The sequence below is a fragment of the Neltuma alba genome, unplaced genomic scaffold (genome assembly GCF_004799145.2).
Source record: "Neltuma alba isolate B1F8T4 unplaced genomic scaffold, ASM479914v2 tig00013018_pilon, whole genome shotgun sequence".
In the NCBI taxonomy this organism is placed as follows: Eukaryota; Viridiplantae; Streptophyta; class Magnoliopsida; order Fabales; family Fabaceae; genus Neltuma; species Neltuma alba.
Window position 1 is genome coordinate 53,656 of NW_021637365.1, and position 23,097 is coordinate 76,752.

Below are 23,097 nucleotides of genomic sequence, written 5' to 3' on the forward strand. Positions count from 1 at the left end.
AAAAAAGAAAAAAGAAAACTTTTAGAAAACCTCATATAATAAGGAGCAAGGGAATATGTGCGTGTGTATACTTATTTCGTTACCTCTTGGGTTGATCGAAGCACGACATGAAAATTTACATATACACAATATACAGTTATCTTGCGACACTAACGAGCTTTAGAATGATTATGTCATTGTGATGTCTGAGAAGACAAATTAAGACAATTACTTTAAACATACTAAGTATGTATATATATTTTCGTTTTTTTTTCCTGAAATTAATATTCATGTGCACCATTTTTTTTCAAAAAAAAGTCCCGCAAATAATCGTTGATAAAAATCCTATTTAACCATGTGCAACATCTTTCTTTCCAATAGCATGTCCATTCTCCACGTGCAGTCATATGTATGCATACACAATTGTGGCATTATGAACATTGAGAAGGTAAAAGAAAATAAAAAAGATTTCAAATTTAAAAAACGTGGCTGCTATGTGTCTAAATCTCAACGACAAAGTGGTAAGTTAAGCAAACTCATGAAAATATTATTAAATTTGATTCACAAATAAGGGGGAGACATGTGCTGGGTACCCCGCAAATTAGAACATGAAAGTCAAATACAATAGGTAGAGACTATAAATAGAGTACATGTAGGTGTAGGTGGGTAGGGTAATTTGTAATTACAAGCTTGGTTACGTACAGTTGGTCCCAGTTATAAAAGTCCATGTGACGTCCCTCCCTCACCCGCCCAATTATATACTAGTATATAAATACACACGCACTCTTTTACAAGACGCTGGAAGTTTTTTTTTTTTTTTGGACTCAAGCAAGACGCTGGAAGTTAAGGACGTTTCATTGATTAAGGGTCCGTTTGGATCAGCGATTAGAAAAGTAACTTATTGAAAAAGTAGCTTATAGAGAAGTGAAATTGGATAAAAGCTAAATTGGATAAGCTGAATTGTGTTTGGATTAGAGTTCAGAAAAGCTAGATTGCAAAAGTGAGATTGGTAAAAAGTTGTTTGGATTATGATTGAGTAAAAGTAAGTTTGGTTGTAAAATGATCAAAATAGATATGAGTTTTAATAAATAATGAAACATGATTAAAAAAATAATTTCACATAATACAATGAAATTAAAATAATTTAATATGAAGAAGTCATAAAAAATATTTTAAATATAAAGTGAAACATGAAAAAATAAAAGTATATTTTTAGGAGCATATTTAAAAATAAAAATATATTTTTAACTTATTCATTACTTTCAACTAATTTTAACTGATTTTTTATTATTTACAAATTAATTATTTGAGGCTTATAATAGGAACTAAAAGAGGTAATAAATTTCTTAACTTTTTCTCTCTCCATATTTCAAAAGCTATAAGTCATAAGCTATAAGTTATAAGCTGTTAATTTTAGCTTATAGCTTATTATAGCTTTTCAGACAAAAGCCCGATTGTAAAAAAACTGATCCAAACAGATCCAATTTTATCAATCGAGTTTATAGAGCTTATAGAGCTTATATGTGACGTCCCTCCCTCACCCGCCCAATTATATATATAAATACACACGCACTCTTTTACAAGACGCTGGAAGTTAAGGACGTTTCATTGATTAAATATTAACGGATTGTAATGCTCCTACATGCACCACTCTTTTTTCACATTAGATTTCAATCTATATATTGGTTAGAGAAGAATAATGTATAAGTTTAAGAAAGTCACGGGGTAAGTAAACATGGTAACTCTTTTAATAATACTTTCTGTATTTGATATAAGAGTTAGATAACTAATTTATAAATATTAAATAAATTGATTAAATTAGTTATTTGTAATAAATGAGTAATGTTTTTTTTTATAAAATAGTCTTGTTAATCATGTGCATTAGAATGAAACTTTTAAGATGTGTAATTGGGGACTACTTCAGAAAAAATAAATAAATATAAAAAACTAAGTGAATTTAAATTTTATATTTAGGATTAAATTAAATCTCCTGTTAGCTTCTATATTTAGAATTAGGATAGTATTAACTCTATTTTTTTTTTACCAGGGATGGTATTAACTCTATTTAAATTTACCATTCACGTTGGTTTTAAGATGTGTAATTGGGGACTACTTCAAAAAAAAAAAAATATAAAAGATTAAGTGAATTTAGATTTTATATTTAAAATTAAATTAAATCTCTAGTGAGTTTTTATATTTAGAATTGGGATAGTATTAACTCTATAGAACATACAAGATATTAACAACTTTCAGTCATAAAATTTGATATTTCCTTAAATAATAAAGTGAATAACAATAATTCTTTCCATATTAATAATTTCCTGTCACAAAGTTTACCATTCACGTTGGTTGAAGTAACAACTCTTTCAACATTTGCTACAAAAATTTAGCTATCCATAATGACAAATAAGTATAAAATAGATATTTGCTGGACTTCATTCGTTATATATTACTTTCGAACCTTATTTGATTTTTATTTTGATCTTAAATATAAAATTTGAATCCATTTTGTCTCTCATATTTATGTTTTTTTTTTCAAAACAGTCTTTCTAATAATAATAATTCTAACCAATATACTTAGTTGATATAGATATTTTAGGAAAGACAATACTTATTTATTACAAATAACTACTCCTTCCGTCCCTTGTTATAAGATCCCATTTTTTGAGTAGGTTTGTCTTTTTTTATAAGATCACTTTTGAATTTGTCTGAACATTTAATACACTATTAACTATTTTACCCCTAATTTAATGTATTTAATACATTTTTTCCCTTCATTTACCTCACTATTACTCTTTCATATCTACCCATTTCTATATAAGGGTATATTTGAGAAAAAATTATATTTGCTACATATTAATTGTTTTTAACTAATTTTAACTGTTTTCTCAAACTGTGTAATTTAATTAAAAGGATCTTATAATAAGGGACGGAATAGTAATTTAACTTATTTTCATAATTTACTCAAATTAATCAACTCGTTCTTGTATTTAAGATTGGAGGCAGTATTACATTTAACTAACAAATCACAACACTTTTTTTTTTTTTTTCAAATTTTACATTTGGATGTTTCAGGATCTTTACAATAGTTTATTGGCTAACGGTGCCCCAAGAAATCCCAATCGGTGGCGATTGGTCGACGACGAGGTCAATGGCATTTTAAAATTGAGAGGCAGTGACATCTTTTTTCAACATTTTAAAATTCTAATTTAGTTTTGGTAAGCTGATTTGGTACTTTATAAATTTAAATCATTGCTTGTCATTTTTTATTTTGAGATAAAGTGTATTCAACAATATGAAGTATTTTGTCCAGTGTATCCCACTTTTTAAAATATTTTATAATATATTCAATACCTTAAAATATTTTTTGATATATTCAAGACCTTAAAGTATGTTTTTCAGGTGCATTCAGTACTCAAAAATATTTTTTTGGTACATCCAATACTAAAGTTAAAAAAATATTTCAGGCTTCAACCAAAAAAAATATATTTCAGACTACTTGACACACCTAAAAAGTACTTCGAATGCTGAATGCACTACAGAATACTTTAAAGTGCTGACACACCCAAAAAATACTTCAAATGCTGAATGCAGTACAAAATACTTTAAAGTGCTGAATACACTTGAGAAAATATTTTTAGATGCTGAATATATTTTAACTATTTATTTTTCAGGATATTTTCACGTCAATCTTCCGTCATTTTTTTTGGGAGAATCAAGGAGGAAAAAAAACTTAAAATTATTAAATCTCAAATTAGATTTAGTCATAACATTAATACGTTTTGATAATACTACATTACACTTACAAATAACACAACATTTTTATAAATTTTTTTTTAAATTTGTAATTTTAAATTTTTGGTGGGATTCTCCATTTTTCCTATATTATTTATAAAATATATTAATGATGGTCATGATGTCTGGCCAAAAAAAAAATGATGGTCATGGCTTCCGGATAGGGGTGGGAAAAACGAGTGGACGGATTTCAGAGATCCGGCGTGGCTCCCAAAATATTATGGGAAGAACAATGTTGGGCTCCGCCCGCAAGCTTAAACATGGCCTCTCTCTTCTCCTCAGCTATTTCTAGCTCCACTCTCACCCTTCCCTCTTCAAGAGCCTTCAGTTGCATGGCCTCCGGCGTCGTCAATACCCCAACAAAGGTTATTCCAGCCGTCATCGTCGGCGGCGGGAGAGTCGGAAGGGCCTTGCAAGACATGGGCTCCGGTCATGACTTTCTCGTCAAGAGAGGAGACCCTGTGCCCCTCGATTTTCAAGGTCCCATCTTGGTCTGCACAAGGAATGACGATCTCGATCAAGTTCTAGAAGCTACTCCTCGGTCCAGATGGAGCGGTAATTAAGACTTCCTTATTATTGTGATCCACTTCAATCTGCGGTGCAATTAAACCACTCAAGCTCGTGGTTCCGCATTAGTTTGCTAGAACTTTTATAACTTTCCTGGAAAATACTAGACATCTTATTTCATAGTGTGTGTTTGTCTGTGGGGGTTACGAACTAATATGTAGTTGCCTTGCTACTTGTGCAAAATTGGAAGTCCCTATATTTCTATTGTGAATTATAGTTCGTTGGTATTTACTAGTTATGAGTCTGAGTTTTTGAAAATGTAGCAGATTTGGTGTTTTTCCAGAATGGAATGCTGGAGCCATGGTTTGAAAGTAAAGGATTAAATGAGGCGGACCAAGTATTGGCATATTTCGCAGTGTCAAAACTTGGAGAAGCCCCTATTGATGGTAAGACTGATACTAATCCTGAAGGGCTCACAGCTGCTTATGGGAAGTGGGCATCTGCTGTGGCGGGAAGACTACATGCCGGAGGCCTCTCTTGCAAGGTATTATTTTAGAGATTTACTTGTTTTCATGATGAATGATGGATTACTAGTTTTCTTTTCTGGTGTTTCTTTGCTAGCTGAAGTCTTGTAAAGCTAAAGTGATAGAATTTCATGCAGAATTGTCAAAAGGAGATAGTATAACACGACTGATAATTTATCATGTACGGATCTCTGTCAAAAAAGCCAGGTTCTTGAGAAGGAAGCATTTCAAAAGCAGATGCTAGAGAAGCTAATATGGATTTGTTCATTCATGCTTGTTGGAGCACGTAATGGAGGGGTGTCAGTAGGTGTTGTGGAAAAAGAACACACCTCTGAAGTAAGTTTTGCAATTGACTATTTCTTCAAGACTAACCGTTTGAGATTGCACTGTATTTATATAGGGTGATATGCCTGGATTAGGATATGATTACATTACCGGTTTGACATGGATATCAGTGGATGTAAATCCATCTTTTTTTTTCCCCCTTTATTCAATAATTTTTTTTTAATTTTTAATCATGTTTGGGGGGAAAAAAACAGTAATCATTAACTTGTTTCATTTCTAATGCTATTGTGTGTTTAGGGGATCTCTGTCTTTCTATTTCTCATCTGTTGCTTTTGGCCAAAGATATAAGTTTTTCATCTCGATTTTTTTTTTACATGATAATACCCTTATACCTCCTGTCATCCACAAATAGTGGCGCGCTCTTTCTTTATTTTATTTTATGTTTTATTGCTGACCACTGGACCATGAACATTTGAATTTTGCATTTTTGTTTGTGACTTTAATATGAAGGAAGGATATGCTACATGCCTATCATATGGAATTCTTCTGTGATGCCAAGAAGTGCAATGACTTACTTGGCTTCAGGGAAAAAGGTATAATAAGAAGGAAAAATGAAAAGAAAAATAATTGAGGATAGGTACAGATTATCATTTTGACAAATTTAGTTTCTGTATGCTGGTAGGATTACAAATGAAAAGGTGAATGGTATGAGTTTTTGTTTAACTCAGGATTGCATGGGTTAAGTTCAGTGTTTCCATTTATTGGCTATGGTTTCATTTGAGGGAATCGATCCTGGATTCATTCTAAGATGTGTTTGTCAAATTTGCGTGGATTAAGTTTGAACGTTCCATCTACTAGGCTGGGGTTGATCAGAAGGGTCAATCTTGGATCCATTTATGATGAGCTTGACCTAAATGCATGTCCTGATAATGCTCATTGACATCAAAGCCTGTGAATCTAGAGATGAACTATGCTCTGCAGTCAAATTTGGCATGAAATTGAGGGTTTGAATTATGGATAATGCGTCTCTAACTCATGTTTATATTTTTAGGTATCAAAACTTATAGAAGAACTAGCATCAGCAGCAGCTGGAGAAAAAGGTTTAACATTTGATGATGGTATGGTCGAGCGCTTGTGTGCATATTCCCGAGCTGTTGCCCACTTTCCCACTGCAGTTAAGGAGGTAAAAGACAACAACTTAGTATAAAATTTTTGAAATCCCATTGTCAAGTTACCAATTTGTTTGTTGTATTTGTAGTTCAAATGGAGAAATGGTTGGTTTTATTCTCTCTCTGAGAAGGCCGTGGCACAAGAAAAACCTGACCCATGTCCTCTGCACACCAAGTGGCTAAAAGAATTAAAGGTTGTTTAGAGCTTTAGATCTCATGTATCCTCTGCTTTGCAAGATCAGGGGCTTAATTAGTTGGGATATCGCTTTGCTTCAAATTGTCATAGAAGCAATACCTACCTCTTCCTTTATAGAGCATCGATGTAAAATGAAATAAGCTGTGGGATGATTATTATCATTATCCACCAAATGAAGGTATTCAGGCTTTCCTTATTTGATTTGAACATTATCGAGTTCAATAAAGTAGTTCTTTAAACATAATTTTCCCCCATTTATAATGACCCATCTATTTTAAATATTACTTCCGGTCTTAAATATAAGATTTCGCTTATAATCTATAAACAGGGTATGTATATTTAAGACCAAAGGTATTAATATAGATTTTTTTTTTGTTTCACTTCGCCTAATCACAATTGCTATGTATTTGATATAAAAGCAATTTGTTAAAAATTAGACCGAACTAGCCAATTCAATTAGTTGGAGCAGGAATCGATCTAATATCTAGTCCAAACTTAGGCGCAAAATCAAAAACTTGTTGGAGCCATTCTCAAATTGGGCTCATGGGTAGCTCAAAAGCTTGAATTTGTTTTTTTGGAATTTAAGTTTTTCGTTATTATACTACATATGTAAACTCAAAAATAAAAAAAAAGGTTTAAATGAGCAAATTAAAATGTTTAGGCCGCTGTCAAATGTGGTAAGCACATCAATAAAGCATTCTCAACATGTTCACATACTGCTTATATTTGAGATATCTCGAGCACAAAAGATATACAATGATCCTAATAGTACACATTTAAATATATATGTTTTGCAAATAATCTATTTATTTATATACATGGTGAGAATTGTTTTATTTTTTTTTATAGATGTGACATGAATCATTTTATTGCCTTATTCTTTTCCACCACTCTTTCTCATCTTTTTCCACTCATTTTCTCTCCCCCTCACACTTTTCATAAATAAAGATGTTTTGAAAAGACAAGTTGTATTTTTTTATATGTATATTTATAGTCTTTAACTAATTCTAAATAATTTTTTAAATTTATATAATTTTTTTTGAAACTTACATTAAAAATTAAAGGTTTTATTTTATTTATTTATTTTTTGCTAAAGCATAGGCATCCTCTTATTAGAGGCAATCTTATTCGAGATACTGTTGGACACTAAATGTAGGCATCTCTCCAGCAGGAATTCAAATCTTGGTCCGTCATATTGTGAGGGATTAGTTTATTCTATTAGACCTAACTCCTGTTGGTAATTAAAGGTGTTATTGATCAAGCATTAAAAACATTAATAAACACATCTTGTTGAGACAGACACAACTAAAGAGGGTGTTTATGATGTCCGGGTTTTATTAGGCCCATCTCCATCCCAATCATGTTGGGTTGGGACGGGACGGGATGTGCCCAACAAAGAAACAAAGCCCAGAAAAAAGGATCGGGACAAATGAGAGAATGGCCCCAAGCGAGCCATCCGAATACCATCCCACCACGTCATGGACCCACCCACGGCACCCAATGACGCGCATCTCTCACCAGAGCCTGAAGCCAACCAAAAAACTAGCCTCTTGTAATATCCCGAATCAAAATTCAAATTTTAATAAACCCACATTTAATACCTTACAGTGTCTCAAACAAGATTGTATCCCTTGAAATATATTTTCAGATATATCTAGTATTCTAAATTTTTTTTATGTGCATCCAGTACCCTAAAATATTTTTTATGCAATATTACATTTGGCAATTTAGAGTGCTAGACGTGCTGAAAATAATTTAAGGTGCTCAATACACTTAAAAATACTTTAGAGTGCATAATACTGAATACATTTTTAAAAAAAGTACTCTTCTGGTCCTAGTTATGAGACACTTCCAATATATTTTACACACTAAGAAAAATCTTAAACTTTATTAACTCTTATTTAAAATTTAATAACTTTTCAACTTTATCCCTATTTAATTTACATTATGCTTCATGTAAACAAAGTCAATACAATAACAAATAAAGGGTAAAGTTGTACATTCATACAAAAATTTTTTCTCAGTATCCTGTAAATAGAACAAAAAAATGTCTTCTCTCTCTATCCTATAAATAAAACCAGAAGAGTAGTTCACAGTATTAAATGCACTTTAACCCATTTAAATTTTAGGTATGAAAATCATTTTTTATTTCTTATATTACAACTTTTAAGACTCCTTTCATATTTATACATCATTCACCGCAAAGGCATTTAATTTTTTTAAAAATTAGGTTGCTTTATTTTATTACCAGGTTATTTACTTGATCTATCAATCATCCCATTACGAGACCAACTCCGGGGATATAATTTTCATCTCCAATCGTCCCCTTTTTTAAAGACGGGACACTGGCAAGGGTTATCTTGATCTTTTTCCCATGAACATTTATACTCAGTTATTTAGTGTTTGGTTTGCATTTACTAAATTTTTTTAGTCGAATGAACTAGTTTGACAATTCACTTAACATTTAACAATGACATTCAGATAGTCCCACTCTGTTAGCTTGAATATTTCTTGCTCGTTACAATCACACACATCAAATAAGTACACGTTATTGAGGTATATAATCTTGTTATCCAATCACCCCAGGTCTCTAAAAATAATTAGAAGAAACTAATAATCCAGTATGAACCAAAGATTTCAAACAGAAATATACCATCATGAAGCTTTTGAGATTAAACTTATTCTTTTTGAAAAGGGATAATATAATCTAACCCCTCAAGTTTGCCCTCATTTTGGTTTTGATCTCTCAAGGGATAAAATAGTCCAAGTTTTTATTAAATTATAGGAATAAAAACCTATGACTTGAAAGTTGAGGAATCAAAACCAAAATGAAGACAAATTTAATAGACCAAAATTTGTACTAACCTTTTTGAAAAAAATCATCCGGTTCACAAGTTGTCGTCAAAACAAAAAGAGCCGGCATTCGAATATGAACAACTATTTCACATACTTCAGAAAATCATGTAACAAGCCTTACATCATGCCATCATTTTCATTGTAAGTTTAAGTACACTAGAAGACCAATTTGTTTTTGAAAAAACAAAGACTTATTTTCTAAGAAGAACTTGCAATTGCTCCAAATTTGACCCCAAGGATGCAAGGACGATGGCTGGCATGGTAAGCTTCTGCCTTGGATCTTGTATCATGATTCCAATATTTTTTCAGCAATGGGAAAGGAGGGAACAATGTCAACGGGTACCTAAAATATACAACAAATAGTCAAATACTATCAGCTATGGTACAAAGGGCCGTACTTAAATTGTAGCTGTGTACCCTTGAGGCGCAGGTGTTTTTCTGCAATACTTTTCACTAGCTTCCTCAATATTGATTTGTATGGAAAAAGCAGAAATAACTGTCGAAAGGACACTTGCTAGAAAATTATTATTTCTTCTAATAATATACATAATTAATTTCAAGGATTGTCCATCATCTGTTGATACTTCACAAACATCATCATTAATCGATGTTTAAGCGAGACAACATCGTATTAATGCTGCCAGAGATGTGAATTTCTTGTTTAGTTTTCAGCTCCTCTGGGATGCTAAGATACACTTATACTTCAAATATGGTAAAACAAGAACAAGAAATAGATAATATCAAAAAGCATAGTGACACATGCCAACTTATCAGATTCGCCAATAACAGAGTACTATGATTACCTGAACATGCTCCAACTTTTTCAAAGCAAGCTTCAACGGTTCTGTGAGCACACCATATTTATCAAGAAGCAAACCTGCAGCCGCTTTGTCACCTTTGGCTTGTATGGTGAGTATCTCCCTGCTCAAACTCTCGACTGCTCCTTCAATCTTTGAAGAAGCAAAATATAATTATGGCATCAATCTAACAGTCATAAACATGAAGAGAGAGGCTGAGAGAATGCAAGTCAATTATACCTTGGAAAAATCGACTGAAAATCTGTCCTCATTATGCAAGATAAATGCCTCTTTCTCATATAACCAGTTGAACTGCAATGCCTGCCCTTTCCTAACGATATGAAAACAGACAGATAAAATCAGATGCTGGATAATAATAGACAACAGATGGAGGAAAAGCGTATAACTAGCTTACCCATGAGCTTCCTCTAAACCAAAACGTACTGACCGGAAGCATCCCGCAAGAAAAGAAACATACATGGACTGCAATAAACTCTTGGAAAGTAGGTCCTGATGTTCAGACAAGCCATAAATTAGCATTAGTTATGGCTCACGAGATCAAAGGCCAAATTTGGCCGGCTAACGGGCTAAGTCTTAGAAGTTTCAATTATTGTGAAGGTTAACCTACAGCTTAGTAAAGATATTTTGGATCTCACTTAAACATGGCATAAAACACGTATTAATGCAGTGCCCAGATATATTTAAAAGTTCGCAATCAGTTTCTTACTGGACAATAACGTAAGGACATTAAAAACAAAAAATCTACTTTGAGATAGTAAACAAGGACTAGCAGTGACAGATGTAGAGGCAAGGGCCCCCCACAGACATTCCATATTTCGTTTTAATTTGGCCCCCCTAATCATCATGTTCTAGATCTGTCACTGAGGATTAGTTAATTCCAGTAAAACCGTGGAGCTTATAGATTATCTTAAAGGAGATTTTATTTCTCAAACTATCTTTGAGAATCTAAAATTTTGGGGGACTTTGGTTCATTTCCTGGCGTGAAAAGAAACTAAATTCCCTAGCATCTTCCCCTGGTCCTAGTAGAATACATTGTCCCTCGTTACTTCTAGTTTGTACTTTTACTTTATTTCTTTTACTCTCTCCTTTCCCCTTATCACTTACTTCTCGTTTCTTCTCATTTTCCAAGCCTCCTTTTCACCTCTTCATTGTGATGTTGGCCCGGGGTTTCTAGTCAATCTGAATATGCACAGGATACATGTATTCATTGATAACTAAATTTAATAACTGACCTTGTTGATTAAGAATCTCAATGCCCAAAGACCAACTATATCAGCTTTTGCTTCTTCCAAAGCAGAGTGGAATTCTTGCAATTCCTGTATCAAAAGAAGGAAGATTACACATTAGTTAGACAGTCAAATCGACACTATTGATCCATCATTCAATGATTGAGTTTGCTGCAGAAGTTCTGACCAATCTCACTGTAGACTTCTGACCATTTGGAAGTATTATGGTATGAGGTCCGATCCCATGGCAGCATTCATGGCAAATTGTATGAGTAAAAAATGATTCAAAATCTACAAGTTCTTGTTGTTCCTTCGCAACACAGACTTCAGCAATGGGAAGAAGAATATGCTTAAACCTGATTATGATAGGCAGCGGGTTTGTAAAAATTATCATCTAAAGAAAACCATTCATGTTTGTAACTTGAACAGACTGGGCATTTGAACATGAGAGTTTTTACTTTGCCTCTGAAACATTCTTAAGCATGACCATTGATGTTCCTCGATCATTTACTATACGCTCATCATTTGGTAGATTAAAAGCAACAGTCTGTGGTCCCTTCACATCCTGACAAATAATTCATCAGTGTAAAATTTCCGTTTTAATAATTTCATCCTAAGGAATTACACCAAAAGCAAGAAAATCTGGACACTGGAAAGCACTAGCAGGTGAGACTAGCATTGCATTTTAAGAAGGACGTGTCTCATATAATAAATGCTTAAGCCAGTTCTCCCTGATCCTATATTGATATAGTGAAACTATTTTTCTTGTCATGATGTAATATAACCATTCTTCACGACACTCGTCAGGTTTTCTATCAACTGCAACCCATAAATCATGCTTGCAGCCCGTAACTGAGACCAAAAATTGTTTCAAAATCAAACACCAACAGAATCACTACTGTAATAACTCATAAATCTTTGTTAGTGTTATGACCCTCTCTACTATAACAAGACTTAAACTAGTGGTAGATAACAGAGTGGGAATAATTGAAAACTGATCACAATATTACTGCATAACTAAATCAGATTACAAGGGCCAAGGTGATTTAAGACAAACATATCACCCTCTTCCACTCAGATACATGAACAGAAATTGAATAACAGTTAGAAACTAACAAGAAACGGGACACAGACCACAACCCAATGACACTACAGACTCTCTAAAACAGAACAGGATTCCCAAACTTTCAAAAGGTTGGCACTCTCTACTCCCAAGGGCCAAGCCACACTTCAAATTCTTCTCTACCCCTCCTGCTGAACAAAAGGGGATATTTATAGGCCCAAAAAGGGATTCTTACAGCATCTCTCATAGACTTTGGCTACAGGAACCCTATGGCCACCCTACTTTCCTATTTTTCCCTCCAAAATGGGAAGTCAAAGTTCTGATCCATAAAAAGCATCTTTTTGCTTTTCATGTATTTTCCTAATTTTTCAATGGTGATCCTAACAGTTAGCATCATAGCTCATAAGAAATTTATGAATACTACATTATTCTTGATACTCACCCCAGCATTATATATAAGCCGGATAACACGGATTGGTGCAGCATTTACATCTTCTGATTTGTATGCTCTGTCCATTGGGAGATTTTGCTCCAGAACCTTCAGTAGCAGAAATCTTTTGAGATTCAATAGCACATAAAAATGATTATAAATTAATTACATGAGCAGAATTGATTGCAGGATATCACTTGCAAATTGTCACCAAAAAGTTTCAGTTGAGCTGTAGCTTGGTCATCCCGGACTCCAATAAATGCTTCAAAGGTGGCCTAGAAGAATAGAAATCGAATTGTGGAATTTTAAAGTTAGAAGATACTCATTTTTAAAAGTGAGAGACTTCTGGGAAGTTGGATAATCAACTTAACATGTGGAAAATGAAAGAATTGCTAATAATAACATGAACGCTACAAAATAGCAAGCTCCAAAGAGTTGAGGCATCTCCTAAGTTCTATGTCCCAGATGTGTTTAGCATGAACACTATTCCTTTTTTTCTGCAGTGTCTATGCTTCAAAGATTCCTATTTCCATGCCTGAAAGAGACAGGCACTTAAAAGGAAATGGAAATTGGAAAATAATTAATGACTGAATAAAGGGCTACAGGCAAAGTTCCATACTTTAAATTAAGTAGTCCCTGTCAATATTATATTGAAGCCTAAGCCATAGGAAGAGTAGCCTAACTTGCTAGCTTCGTTCACCTCAAAAGATAAACTCAGCTACTTTTATGCTTTTATCCAAATAACTTTATACACCTAACCTTTTGCATTCTTATATAATATAGCTGAATATTATTGTTGGATAAGCTAAATAAAATTAGAAGTTCCAAGGGACACAAGGAGAAGACATGGAATGCATGGTTGTCTCAGGATTTTCACTGCACAAGTCAAGTGAGTCCCAAAACGAGATTAACTGGAATTATCAAGGACCTCATCAGAGTATGGGAAGAGGGGGAGACTGCATTTTTAAAGCATCATCTGCCCAATAAAGTACTCCCCCCTCAGGTTGAAGCCACTGAAAAGGGAGGAACATTCCATTAATTTCACAAGAATCCCCAAACCATGCCACATGGCCCACAACATTGATGTCCTGAAACTCTTAAGACAAAACTGCCATTTCACAGACAAGACATGAATGTTAGAAATCTAAAACCTAAAGTATCAAGATTCTTGTGAATCAGCTTCCAAGTAATGACAATAGCTTCATTCAATAGTAGTATACATTCATATTAACTATGTGAAGCATATGATCATTTTATAGCGGAAAAAGATATAAAGTTCTTAGCTGTTGAAAAATTCGAGCATTGAAGCCAACATTGCATAAAGTCATCTGGATGCAGTAAAAAGCCTCAATCAAAGATTAATATTTACCTTATATCCAAATAGTTTATCTTCATAAGTCTCATATGGCCCAATAGTAACATCCAACTTCGAGTCCTGCACCAGAAAAGGGAATAAGATCAACAATTATATGATCTTGAAATGTGCCAGAAGTAACATGCATTCCAGCAAAAACTAAATATTTAAATGTAATGAAGTCCATTCCACATTGTGCATATTGGTAAAAGCCTAATCAGGGAAAAAGGTTATTGGACTCAAAGGGCAAGGTCGCTATTTAATGATGTGTCTGACCATCTTCTCCATTGTAGGGAAGAATTCCTTCTGATTTAAATTGAAGAACCCAAATTCCAATGCCTCTGAGGCTGGAATGGAATGTACCAAGAACTTGATTTCATCTGATTGAAGTTTTAAGAAAAGAGCAAAAGAATTGAATAAGGTAATGCTTGACGTTAAAACTAACAAAGTACATAAATAGGGCGGTGCAACTTGCTCTCACTCTTTGTCTACACACACACACACACACACAAAGCTTAATCCTTGTGAACCAATTCTCCTAACTAAAGGAAATTTCAGAATAAGGAATGACTGGCTTGGGCTTGCTTTATTATCACTTGAAGCCCAACAGGCTTTCACCTCACTGAAAATGTTAGAGATATGAAATATAATCCATTCCTAGGCCTTGTCCTAGAAGCTAGAGCTTTTGAGATGAAAGGGCCATCTACATTTATAGCCAGTCATATAAGGGCTTTTTTGGAAGGGCGATTAGAGCATTCAAAAGAAGCTTTCCAATCGTGATTTATAACGTACAAGGTAAGTATGTGAGAAGAGTTTTGTTTTAGGCTGTGTGAATGTGCTGATGATAAATAACTCCAAACAAGCACTAAATGCCATCAGAAGCGCTACTAGGAAACTTTATACATTTTCTTTTGCCTAAATAAAATGGGCTTGTTCATCAAAATGGGCTTGATCATCAAGTAATCATTCCAATAGGAAGGAGGTTGGGCACAGATTAAAACAAAACACACATTTAGCAAAAGAGACATATTGAGCAAAAGTAATCCAGCGGGCTTTCCCAGTCATGCTAGTGATGATAACAAAAATAAGATACTTGATTTATTTGTTCTTTTAAATTAGGAATCTTCAAATGAGTCTAAAACATGGGATTGATTGGATTGTGTTCATCTTACATGTCACCAAGTAGCTGAAAAATCTTCTTGTAGAAAGTTAAAGAAAGAACTAACCAACTCAATCCAAGCTACATCTGAGTCATAATAATCATTTGAAAGGAAAGCATCAGCCTTGCTGTGTAGAAGCCTCTTCAAACTAAATTTAGAACAAATGAGTTAGCCAACATTTATAAATTAAAATATTCAGCATGAAGCAGCCAATGATTGGTGGATAATGAGCATACGAAAACATACCTTGGTGAGTCACTTGTGTCCCCAGCTTTACGCAATAACTCTGCAGCCTTTGCAAGAAGAGTCTTGTATTCTTGAGAGTAAGGAACTATATAAAGATCATGAGCAGCACCCACTTTGTTATCTACTGTATTAGAATCCAAAAGAAATTCACTGTGTCTTTTTATAACACTGAAAAAGCCTGTAGCTTCTGTCTGCTGATCCTTTTCTAGACTGTCCTTCCATCGTTCAAATTCCTACATGACAGAAGCTCATTGTTTCCCTTGTCGCAAAATCAAATTCTTTGCACAGCATATTATTAGCAGTAGTACCATTTTGTCCATGTCTGGAGGGTAGAAATTTGCTCCAGGTGGCTTCTGCATTGGAAATGCTGCTCTATATTCCAGACCCTTCCAATCTTTAACCGGTTTTGTTGCATTTGGGAGCAACCTTATGGCTGAATCCGCAGTTGTCAAAAATGCCTGGTCTTGATCAAGGCTTGACCTAAAAAGGGGGGAAAAAAAAAGAAAGGTTATTAAACATGCTGAAAAGATATATTTTTCTAAATTCTAGCCAAGATATTAAAACAAAAAAAATGCAGCATTCAAGGTAGCATGATGTTTATATATTTGTTAAAAAAGCAATATACTCTTGGAAACTTCAAATGAGAATAGCCATTTCGGCTCAGATTATCTTTCCCCAGCTTTTTTTTTTTTTTCATTTTATTGACCAAAATAAGTTATAAATTATGTCCACAATTCAAAGTTACACAACGTATATTCTTGAAGCGACAGAAATCTCACTGGAGTCAATACAAAAGAGGGTTATCAATATTTAAGTCAATTGTAATAAGATGATAGTTATCCTACCAAGGTGAACTGTGTCAAGATTTCTAGAAGAAAGAATAATTTTAACCGTTTAATACTAAGCCCAATCTGTGCGGATAGGTGACCTACCAGTACAATGATGTGAGCTTTTTATCTATGGACATAAAACGATTATGAGAAAGCTCGCATTAACATTGCTTGAGAGAAATATTAATGTAGCAAAATCTCCCCCAAACAAAGGTAATAGTGAGAATATATATTAAGATGACACTGGCAAAATACAGGAATGTTATAGAATCTCGAATTAATTCTAATGAATATCAGATTCATTAACAGATTTACTCATCTTTATTTCCTTCTCTAGGCTCCTCAACTAGGCTGTTTTATAAGTGATAATTTGGTTAGTCTTCAGATTAATGAAAGGTTGATCTATTTTTCAAACTACATTTTTATGCTGGCTGAGTACCAACGAGTCTTAATCCTCTAATTTGGGTCCTTGTTTATACCTGTTTCCACTGGTTTTATTTGACTAAGAGATCAACAAGAGAAATACTCTTCACAACATTACTTCATCTGCTTCCAACAATTTTATTCAAATGCATAACATCATTGTAATCCACATTGCTTTGCATTAAACAGGAGCCTTGAAGATGTTGCTAAACAATGGGGCCAAGTAACAGTTGGAACTGCCTCGTCGGCAATCTGGTAAAACTGAATAGGCCGGCACTATTTATCCATTATGGGCTGAAATAACCTTTGATAGATGTATTTACAGATGCAGCACATCACCAGTGGTGATGGCTTAACATGATAGGGAAAACTGTCACAACCTACCATGGAGCCTTGTTAATCTGATAATATGACCATTTCAGCTTATCTAACTCTGATCTATCAGCATGCTTCTTCAGCCAATCTCTTAGTACTGGATTACTGTACCAGGCCTGATTTGAAAGTAAACAAATAAACAAAGAAAACATTAGCGATGATGTTACCGTGAGCATCCATTTTCATGGTTTAATATCAAAGGAAAAAAAATTGAAATGGCCATGTGTAGCAAGAAATAAATGTCCAGTCAAACTTTATGATGTGCTGAGGAAAATATGATTATTAAACATCCCACATGATCCAGCACAACCATCCACATCATAAAAGTTTTGGCAGTATAAGTATGCTGTCACAATTGTTATATACTAGACAAGAACATGCTGACATAAGGAGACACAGAAATGAAGATATACACATATACACACATGCATAATAAAAATGAACAAAGGCATGAAAGCACTTCTGTACGTGTATCACATACCGACCTGCAGATAGAAGAGTTCATCCATAACAGCTGCAGCCTTGACAAGAAAAACAAGAGCCTCTCTATCTGATTCAGAGAGTCCAGTCAGCTGCAAAATATAAAAGGAAAATTTACTTCCAATGGTCAAGAGTCTAGATCAAGTTTTGGCAAAAGAAAAATTGTCACTAGTTCAGGGATTTCTAACACCATAACCAAGTAAGGGATCATATTCTTTTAAATTTTGATATATTGGTTTATTTATTCCTGTAGAAAATTCATCCAACATGCTTCCAGTTGATTACTCTGATTTAACCAATGTGTGCTGTCCTCAATAGAAGAAATTATCTCATACATCTCATAACAATTAGCCAATTGTATTTCATCTTACCATATTCTATTTGCCCAATAATCAATAAAATACTCAACAATTAGCCCACTATGGATGAATGTTTAATATAAGATTTTGTAAGCGGAGTGCAAAGCAAAATTTAGGATCAAGCTCCTATTTCTAAAATCAAGGCAAACTTTTATGCTTGTGTTCAAAAGAAATCTACTTTTGGGGTAAAGGAAGCAGTTACTCATGTTTCCTTGTATTTAAAGCCCCATCAATTGCAACAACAATATTCCATCCTAAATATAGAATACATTACATTCACAGGCATCCTGGTTGAAGAGGGACGTTATAATATAGGAAGTAGAAAAAATAGTGCCATACTGAAGGGCTAATGTTAACTCAATCTAACAAGAGGGATGGACAAACGTTGTGCTGAAAGTGAAAACAGATCATGAATAGAGGCCAATCCAACAAAATAATGAAGGCAAATAACAAAAGATTCAACAACCTCTGCACTAAGGCAATTAGGAGCATAACGTCTGAGTTGTTTTTGTAGACTCAAACTGCGTGCCACCATATTCTCTTTGTACCTTCAACATATTTACAAGAAACCAATATAAGCATATAACCAATGTAGAAAAATTTAAAAATCATTCAGCATACCTTAGCAGAATATACGTAAATAATGTTTTCAAGACAGTATAGTTTTAGGGCAACCATATCAATTAATAACAAAGGTGTAGTGCAGTACAAGGAACCAAACCACAATAATGATTACATTTTACATATGCCATGAAAAAAAGGAGTTGCATAATACATTAATGACAAGAAAATATTAAGAAATAGCATACCTCATCTTTATTATATCAAAAAGTTGACCATACTGTCCACAAACATCATAAGGGACATAATCTGAATCTTCTTTAGCCAGTAGCCTTTTGTATTCTTCATAAGGGATATATTTAACGGCAGACACTTCCGTTTCCTAATTGTAATAGAAAATTCACTCGAATCAGACCAGGAAACTTCATTATGCCAATCACTCATGCACTCAAAGAAACATATGAATGAAAATCCTAAAATTAGATTTCCACAAACACATACGGAGGAACGTCATAATCAATCACTGTTATCCTATATAGCAATACAATGAAAAATAATATAATAATGCTTCTACTGTGATAAAAATGCATCCAAGGAAAGCCAAGGTCCATCGTAAATTAAAGAACATTTAAATATTCAGCTATGTCACATGGTGCTCCACTTGGATGCTGAGTAATTTATTGAATCCTGGTCTCAACATTGATTGAGATGCAGTACATTAGATATGCCCAGTTATTATCGGTTGATGCCTAACAATTGCTTAATGATTACAACAACATGATGAAACCTTAAATGCACAAGAGGATGACACCTTTGATTGAGTCTGACCTTGAAAGTATCACACTTTATTTCATGATTTTAATGCCTCTTTCTATAAAACATTAAATTCCATAAAAAAAGTTTAATTAACTACAACTTATAGTTACATTTCCCCCATCAGATTATTAAGGGCAACCTCCATGCAGTGAATTAAATGCCCATGGTCCAAAAAGGTAGGAACTTCTCATAACAATAAAACTCAGATCAATAATTTATAGGTTACTCAAAATCAGTTCTGTGGCCCAGAATAGACAAACCTTGATCTTAATGTAATGACCTATAATCACATGCCGTATAATTGGTTCATAGGTTAAGCAATTACGTAAATAATTCTTTTTTGTTTCATTACCACAAAACAGTCATCTACAAATGCTTCATAGAAAACATCAATCCTGCCCATCATCATGAATATTGAACAAATTACAGTGCATTATATTTCTTGACCCCAGAAAAAAAAAAAAAAAACACTTTGCATTCATCAGATGGAATAATCATACTAGCATCAGTATAACTACTATTTTACATTTACCATTTTAGGAAATAAGAGAAAATATGTGATGTATGAGACTCCATTTCGTTAACATGTAAAGCATCCTCACCTGAAGAGTAAAGGCTTCCAGTGGAATTGGATCAAGAGTTGTCACCAGATATACATCATTATATTCATTATTAATATACTTTCCGTCGTTTATGACACTGCAATTCATAATTAAAAAGACATTAGCTTATCAATAATGCTTAAAACCTCCAAGATCAAGCAGTAAGGTATAAAGAAAAGATTAGTTAATAATAAAAAGAATTCTTATTTGTAATACACTATGGAAATATTTTTGCTATGCCATTAACTATACCAATCCACTTGCTCTCGCCATTTCAGAACTTGTTCAAGTATCTGAGGTTAAATGCTAAAATTTTATGCAGGATCATATCTTGTCAAACAACATGAAGATAATACAAGTAAAACTTAGAAAAGCCACTCTCGGACCCTTGGTTGAAACTTCCAATTTTTTGGTCAACTGGTACTTTCACGCCATATAAGAAGCCAAATTGCCCAAGAAGTTTCAACTTCAAATTTTATTATTCCAACTCCTCTTCATAAAATTTTTATGGAGCCTTAGTCAAACAGATATGATATTTGTATCAACTGGATCCAGAACAAATGCAGCTGCTAATTTGGATCAAATAAGAAACAGCCCCAAGTTAGCAGTGCTCTGGCACTTAAACCTTTATGCATATACTGCTAGGTGTGCACGCACATGTTCATAGGTCGTTGTAATAGTGTGCTAGCGGTAGCAACAAAGGTGATATCAGGGTCTGCCAATAATTCTAAAACTTTAACCAGCCTAAAAAGAACAAATTTCATATAATTTTTCCCAGATTCCAAAGGATGAGCAAAAGAGAGCATGCGAGAATTTCTTCTATGTTATTTACCCTTCAAGCTAGCTGCCAAATCTCCTGTACAATTTTAAAGAAATTAAGAGGTCCATAGTCAATGAGAATAGAGAATGTTTAAGGTATTCAAGGTTCAGTTCAAAGGCAAATATTTGTGAAAAAGAACATTAGCACCACCACAAAGGAAGCGGCTTGATTTACTGACCACTCTTGAAGGAAAACAAATAGCAATTCAAATGCATCCCTTGGAAGGGTTATGCCTAACTCTTCTTCAAGCTCCCTCCTGAAAAATAAATTAATTAATTAATTAAACTAAAAAAAGAGGGAGAGAGAGTCATGCAAAACTTGGACTTTAATATGCATAACTCTCCAAGGAGTACAACATTAATATTTTATATAGGAAATCTGTATATTAAACACAGCTTAACTCAGGTGAAAAAGGGAAATAATGTTTGATTCTACTGATATTTTGTTCAACATGGGATTAAAACAAATTGGCAAAGGACTACTTGAACTCTAATGTTATTCAGGTATATCCACATCTCCAGCATACAAATAAGATAAAAGAGGTTCTCTAATGCAATATCTAACTCAAATTCTAAGAGTAAACATTTCTAAAAATGTTGTGGTTCAGTAGTGCAAACAGCCTATTAGTGTTTTTAAATTAGTAAACCATATTCATTGTATTCACTATAGAACTTATCCTTGTCAGGAAACAAGAAATAAGACCTCATACTCATTACATAGGATCAACACGCATGTTCAAAATCTGGCAAAAGTAAGAACAAGAACGATATATGGATGGCAATGAAACTCATTACCTAGCACTTATCAGTGAGGAATCACCAGCAGTTATGTGTCCGGCACTGGAGATATCCCACAAGCCTGGCCACGAATCCTTGCAATCAGCACGTCGTTGGAGAAGCAGTTCTTGAGTGCTCTCCGCAAAAATCCACACATGAACAGCTCGATGGTAATCCCCATCTCCATGAACATCCCCTCTGTACATGAAGTGACAGACTAGAATAAACGAGATAATAAAAAGCAGGATGAATGGAAGTATTGTAAGCCATTGATGTCGTGGCAGAACAAAAAAAGTGCGACTAAACGAGATTATATAACTTGGAATAAGAACTAGGACAATCCCTAGAGCTAGAAGTTGCAACCAAACATTAAAATCTGCGAAGAATGATAAGTTAATTTGAATAAAAATGCAAACTTCTCAATAACCATCGTTAACACTAACTCCCATTACAACATTTGCCGTCGTGTTTTCCCGGCGACCGACGAAAAGGGGAAGAAACAGGAGGTATAACTTACCTGGGCTTGGAAATCCCAGTTTTCTGGCCAGACTTGGTGAGAACGTCGAGGTACTCTTCTTGCTTCTGTGTGTGTTGAGTTGCAGAATCAGCCATTGTCAATTAGTCCACGCCAACAGTCAACGAAGGTGGAAGGATATGGGTCTATATATCGCTTTCTCGCTTGGGAACGACGCCAGGTATACATGCGTTTCGGGCGCGCGCGCGCGCGCGCGTAATATTCACAGCCTTTGAACTTCGAAGGACGCAGAGCGTCAGATCCCCGCGCGTATCTTTCTTTCATTTTTAACCTTCCTGGCTTTTCCATTCTACGTTCTTTTCCAGCGGATATGTAACAAATTACAAAAATTTCAAGAAAAAAAGGGTCGTTTGTTATTAATTGTACGTAAATATATTTTTGTGAGGTTGAAATTTTTTAATTATTTTCTTATTCTTTTCTCTAAATTTTTTAATTAAAATTTTATAATCCTCCTCACCTTTTTTTTTTAAAAATTGAACTTATTAAAGTTCTTATTCTTCTTTCATTTCCCTCAAACCAAACATGGAATTGTTTGATTTTGAAAAATATAATTGTAGTGTTCGATATAGACTCCCTCCGTTCCTTATTATAAGAGACGAATAACCAAATTATATGATAAAAAAAGCAGTTAAAATTAGTTAAGAACAATCAATGTGTAAAAAATATAATCTTTTTTTCTAAAAATCCTCATTAATAAGGAGAGAGAGCATGAGAGAGAACAATTAAATTATTGAAAGAAAGAGAAGTGAGAGGGAGAGAGAGTGTGAATTGGAGACAATAAATATGGATAAAATAGGAAATCAACACAAAAAAGTAGAGACAACTTTAAGTGTATCTTATATATAGGAACATGCCATAAGCATCAAATGTCTCTTATAATAAAGAACGGAGGGAGTAACATTTAGTAACTGG

General features: G+C 33.9%; 2 protein-coding genes across 3 annotated transcripts; one reads left to right on the forward strand and one right to left on the reverse strand.

The window, feature by feature from the left end:
• Positions 1-4,012: 4,012 nt before the first annotated feature.
• LOC114733582 (uncharacterized) lies at positions 4,013-6,565 on the forward strand. Its single transcript, XM_028921054.1, has 5 exons — positions 4,013-4,329; positions 4,608-4,825; positions 5,013-5,141; positions 6,142-6,273; positions 6,349-6,565. Exons 1-5 carry the CDS (start codon positions 4,035-4,037, stop codon positions 6,460-6,462), a joined length of 888 nt encoding a protein of 295 aa, XP_028776887.1. The 5' UTR covers positions 4,013-4,034; the 3' UTR covers positions 6,463-6,565.
• Positions 6,566-9,302: 2,737 nt separating this feature from the next.
• LOC114733583 (nudix hydrolase 3) lies at positions 9,303-22,312 on the reverse strand. Of its 2 annotated transcripts, XM_028921056.1 has the most exons (21): positions 22,168-22,312; positions 21,669-21,848; positions 21,053-21,130; positions 20,055-20,151; positions 18,885-19,018; positions 18,542-18,623; positions 17,722-17,808; positions 17,246-17,352; positions 15,917-16,088; positions 15,609-15,841; positions 15,429-15,510; positions 14,218-14,283; positions 13,046-13,123; positions 12,861-12,956; positions 11,814-11,920; positions 11,543-11,711; positions 11,362-11,445; positions 10,524-10,618; positions 10,349-10,439; positions 10,115-10,261; positions 9,303-9,654 (listed from the first exon to the last, which is right to left on the reverse strand). In XM_028921056.1, the coding sequence occupies exons 1-21, from the start codon at positions 22,260-22,262 to the stop codon at positions 9,598-9,600; spliced, it is 2,337 nt and encodes a 778-aa protein (XP_028776889.1). In that variant the 5' UTR covers positions 22,263-22,312; the 3' UTR covers positions 9,303-9,597. The 2 variants fall into 2 exon arrangements, with proteins under 2 accessions (XP_028776889.1, XP_028776890.1); XM_028921057.1 differs by lacking the exon at positions 21,053-21,130.
• Positions 22,313-23,097: the final 785 nt, after the last annotated feature.